We start from the raw sequence: 5275 nt of genomic DNA on the forward strand, positions 1-5275 counted from the left end.
AAACCAAGAGTTGGATGCTTTCCCAACTGAGCCACCCAGGTGCTGGTAAAGTGCTGTAATTTAGAAATCCAACACCAATCACACGGGGGGCTAAAGTGCAGGAGCAGCTGGTATGATTGCATTATTTTCTTGGGTCTCCACTGAACTATCTGTTCCTTGCATTTTCTAGTCTTGAGGCTGCCTCTGTCTATATCTGGGCTCATGACCACCTTCCATATTCAAAGCCAATAAGGGAAGACCACTCTTCATAAACACATCTCCTTCTAACAAAGCTTTGAGAAGTTCCGCCTTTAACAGTTTATGATTAGATTAGGACCCCTTAGGTGGTCCAGGATAAACACCTTAACTAATACTCCTTAGTTGAATTACATCCACAGAGTTCCTTGTGTCACGTAAAGTACTATATTAAGTTTAAAAAAATTGGTACATGGACATCTTCAGTAAGCCACTTGAAAAACTGTCATATGTCTATAAAGCTTAATTTGCATGCACAAATTCTAGGTAATGAATATGCACTCTTGGAGGTTCTGAGATAATGACTGTTTATTCATAACTATAAACATGTCAACTTTATCCTAGCACTTTTAAATAAGGTGAATATTTTATTGTATAGATATTGAGGTCCACATTAGATTATAAGAAGCCAAAGGATTAAAAAAATGGACTTTGGCTTTATAGATACTAGTTCTATTGTTTTTCTCCATAGAATCTATAATGACTTACTTTCCACAGAAACTTCCTCAGAGATTCCTTAATTTCCTTGTTCCTTAGGCTGTAGATGATGGGGTTCAAAGATGGAGGCAATACAGAATAGAATACAGACACCAAGAAATCCACAAGATGTGGGGAATCAGGGACTGGCTTTAGATAGGCCATGGTACCTGTTACAATAAATGTTGTTACAACTATGAGATGGGGGGTACAAGTGGAAAAGGTTTTTGACCACCTTTGTGATGATGGTATTCTCAACACTGTATTGAAAATGCAAATATATGAAAATCCAATGGGCACCAAACAGAAAAGTGCATACATAACCCCAATTGCCTCACTAATATCAATGGTGATATGAGTCTTTGAGCAAGAAATCTTCAGTAGGGAGGGGACATCACAGAAAAACTGAGGAAGATTTCTAGAGCCACAAAAAGATAAAGAGAAAGTGCCAGATGAGTATAAGACCCCAAAGATACTCCCAAGAAGCCAGGCGGTGACTGTCATCCCCATACAGACTCTCCTGTTCATGATGATATTATAGTGCAGTGGACGACAGATGGCCACATAGCGGTCATAGGACATGGCTGTTAGAATGAAAAGCTCAGACCCAGCAAAGTGAATCACCAACAACACTTGTAATATGCATCCTGAGAAAGAAATGGTATTCTCATGGCATAAAGTGTTCATAATACATTTTGGAACTGTAATTGAAATAAGGCAGGCATCAAAAAGTGATAAGTTCTTCAGGAAGAAGTACATGGGAGTATGAAGATACTGATCCAGAGTGATTAGGACAAAAATGAGAAGATTTCCCATAAGAGTTACCAAGTAAATAAGCAAAAACAGAAAGCCATGTATAATCTGGAGCTCCCTGGTGGCAGAGACTTCCATGAGGAAAAATTTCATCACTGCTGAGTGGTTGGCCATGTTTTCCACTCTATGCACATCCTCACTCTATATGACACAAAGGAGAGTAAAGACACAACATCAGGTACATGCTAAGCCTTCCTCCTTTCCAATACTGTTTTTGATTCCTGTAAGAATTCATCTGTTTTGGGTTTTAAGTCATGTACATTTTCGGTCTTCCTACATGCATGTCAAGGTTTATGACCTCCTCAATCTGCCACTTTTAGTATGTGTCTGAATTTGTAATAGGTTAAGTGAGCAGATCAGGAAGAATAGGAAGAAAGAATAGGAAAATTGCTTTCATTTATGGAACTTCATAAATTGGCTGATGAAACATGTATCTTTATAAAATATATCCTGAATATATTTGTTTAGCTCAATATGCTAAACAAAGCCTTTACTACAACAGAATCATTTTTAAAGCATTTCAGGCAATAGAAGGTAATCAATGAATATTATTGTAAAAGCACATGCTTTTACACATTACCTTTATCACCCCAAAAAGTAAGAAAAAATTTTGTATTTAATTTTATGATAAAGTACATCACACTACATGGTAAAAAATGAGGGGTGCTTGAGTAGCTCAATCATTTAAGTGTCTGACTCTTGATTTCAGCTCAAGTCATGATCTCATCGTTGGTGAGATTGAGCCCCACATCTGGTCTGCATTGACAGCATGGAGCCTGCTTGGGATTCTCTCCTTCTCTCTCTATCCCTCCTCCACTTGCACCTGTGTGCAATCTGTCTATCAAAATAAAAAATAAACATTTTTTAAAAAACAAATAAATGAAAAACAATGAGATTTATGGTATAAAGAAAATGCAAATGTGAACAGCAAATTAAGAAATATGGAGTTGTGTCATTACCATGAAATAAGCAATAGTAGTGATAGATGTAATGTGGGAGAAGGATATGGAATATGGGGGAAGGTCTACTTCTCCCAACTCACTGGCTGCTTATACATCTACTCAACCACATGTGTTCATGAACACTCACAATCTTGCAGACACTCATTCCCAGGATGTTTATCCAATGTTTTTTATCGTCAAAATGGTAGCACACTTTACAGAAAAAGCGGTTGAAATAAAAGTGAATATGATAAATAGAAACAGATTAACGATGAATAACATCCCTGGCAAAAATATTTCCTTTAATGATAGGTTACTTAGTATCTGAGAAAAATACAATGTAGGAAATATTTTATAAAAACAACACAGGGGCACCTGGGTGGTTCAGTCTGTTGGGCGGCCGACTTCGGCTCAGGTCATGATCTCAGGTTCATGAGTTCAAGCCCCGCATCAGGCTCTGTGTTGACAGCTCGGAGCCTAGAGCCTGCTTGGGATTCTCTGTTTCCATCTTTCTCTGCCAGTCTCCTGCTCACGCTCTGTGTCTCTTTTAGACAAAAATAAATTAAAAAAATAAAACAAAATTTAAAAAAAAACTAAAAGCAATGCTGAATAATTAAATGGAAAAAGCTTGGAACTATTTATTAACATACAAGAAATTTAGCTGTAGACCCCTTGTGGCTTTCTACAAAATATCTACTTGTTACTAAGTTTTTAAATTATTTAAATTCAAGTTAGTTAACATATAGTGTTACTACTTCTGCAGGAGTAAAAGCCAGTGTGATTCATCTCTTACACATGACACCCAGTGCTCATCCTAAAAAGTGTCTTCGTTAATGCCCGTCACCCATTTAACCTGTCCCCCACCTCCCCTACAGCAACCCTTAGTTTATCTCTGTACTTAAATGTCTCTTATGGTTTGCCTCCTTCTCTCTTTTTTTTAAAAGAAATATTTTATTTATTTTTAAGGCAGAGAGAGAATGAGTGGGGATGGGGCAGAGAGAGAGGGAGACACAGAATTGGAAGCAGGTTCCAGGCTCTGAGCTGCGAGCACAAAGCCCCACGTGGGGCTCAAACTCACAAACGGTGAGATCGTGACCTGAGCGAAGTCGGATGCTTAACCAACTGAGCCACCCAGGCGCCCCTCCTTCTCTTTTTTTTTTATCTTAGTTTTCTTTCCTTTCCCCTATGTTTATCCGTTTTTGTTTCTTAAATTCCACATATGAGTGAAATCATATGATATTTGTCTTTCTCTGACTTATAGGCATTTATTAAAAGGATACAAAAATGCCGATTCAAAGAGGCACATTTACCCCAATGTTTATAGCAGCGCTGTAAGTGATAGCCAGATTATGGAAAGAGTCCAAATGTCCAACTGACAAATGGATGGAAAGATGTGGTATACATATATATATATATATATATATATATATATGTGTGTGTGTGTGTGTATATATACATATATATATAAATATATATGAATATATATATTCATATATGAATATATATATGAAATATATATATGTAGAAAATGATATATATGTGTATATATATACATATATATGTGTATATACATATACATATTCTTTTTTATACATATATATTCTTTTTTACTAATGTTTAAAAAAAGAAAGAGGATCTCAACTGAATTCTATCTGATATGTCAAGCTTTCACAGATTCTTGAAAGAGAGGAGTAAACAACTATTCTAGACAATACAGTAGCACCTTTAAAAGGCTCATATACATGGGTGGCATCAATATGAATTTTAGAAAATTAATGTGGAATTCAAACTAAGAAAGCTATCAACGTAATGTGTAATTTATCTCCTAGTGTAAGGACTACAGTATTTTTGTTTTTATAACATCCAGTGCTCATCACAAGAAGTGCCCTCCTTAATACCTATCACCACTTTAGCCCATTCCCCAACCACTTCCCTCCATTAACTTTGTTCTCTATCCTTAAGAGATTTTTAAGGTTTGGTTCTCTCTCTCTCTCCCATTAGTAAACAAATATTCTAGATAATACAGTAGCACCCTTAGGTGGTTCATATTGAAAGTGTGACATCAATATGAATGTTAGAAAATTAATTTGTATTTCAAACCCATAAGACTATCAAGGTAATTTATAATTTATTTCTTCATGTAAGGACTACAATTTTTTAATTTTTCTTTTATTGAGGCATATCATAAAAATATAATGACTGCATTCATCATGAATGTAGAATTTGGTGTAAGGACCATTTTAACCTGGTACTTCTTATGGATGATTCCTGTGAAAAAGTATAAGAAGTTGAGATGGAAGGAATCTTGTCTGCTTTGGTGTTTGGCAATTAGGAAGCAGTGAAACCTAAAAAAAATCTCACTGCTATGTTAGAGTGACTTTCTTTCCCAGCCAGATTGCACTGTTGAGTAAAAGGTTAGCAAATTTTCCCAAAATATGCAAGAAGATACAGTAGGTTTTTATTATATCTTTACTAATAAAATCATTGGATATATTTTTTTGGAATTACTTATTCCCATAAAACTCAGAACTTTTCACTGTTTTATTTATATTTTTCCAAGTAACTATCTTCTTAGAGGACACATTTAAAAAAAATTAAGTTTATTTATTTATTTGAGAAAGAGAGGGAGAGAGAGAGGAGAGAGAGAAAGTGCATAAGTGGCGGAGGGGAAGAGAGAGAGAGGGAGACAGAGAATCCCAAGCAGGCTCTGCACTCTCAGCCCTGAGCCAGAATAAGGGATCAAACTCACAAACTGTGAGATCATGACCTGAGCCAAGATAAAGTCAGATGCTTAACCAACTGAGCCACCC

At 36.0% G+C, this 5275-nt stretch overlaps 1 protein-coding gene across 1 annotated transcript; it reads right to left on the reverse strand.

The window, feature by feature from the left end:
• Positions 1-687: 687 nt before the first annotated feature.
• LOC112856868 (olfactory receptor 14K1-like) lies at positions 688-1638 on the reverse strand. The gene has a single exon (XM_025920169.1). The coding sequence runs from the start codon at positions 1636-1638 to the stop codon at positions 688-690; it is 951 nt and encodes a 316-aa protein (XP_025775954.1).
• Between the last annotated feature and the right edge of the window lie 3637 nt (positions 1639-5275).

The sequence above is a fragment of the Puma concolor genome, chromosome A1 (genome assembly GCF_028749965.1).
Source record: "Puma concolor isolate L17-30 chromosome A1, mPumCon1.1.hap2, whole genome shotgun sequence".
Classification (NCBI taxonomy): domain Eukaryota; kingdom Metazoa; phylum Chordata; class Mammalia; order Carnivora; family Felidae; genus Puma; species Puma concolor.

Excerpts from the sequence above, each read along its gene's own strand:
- LOC112856868 (XM_025920169.1), bottom strand. The coding sequence starts at position 1,638 with ATGGCCAACCACTCAGCAGTGATGAAATTTTTCCTCATGGAAGTCTCT.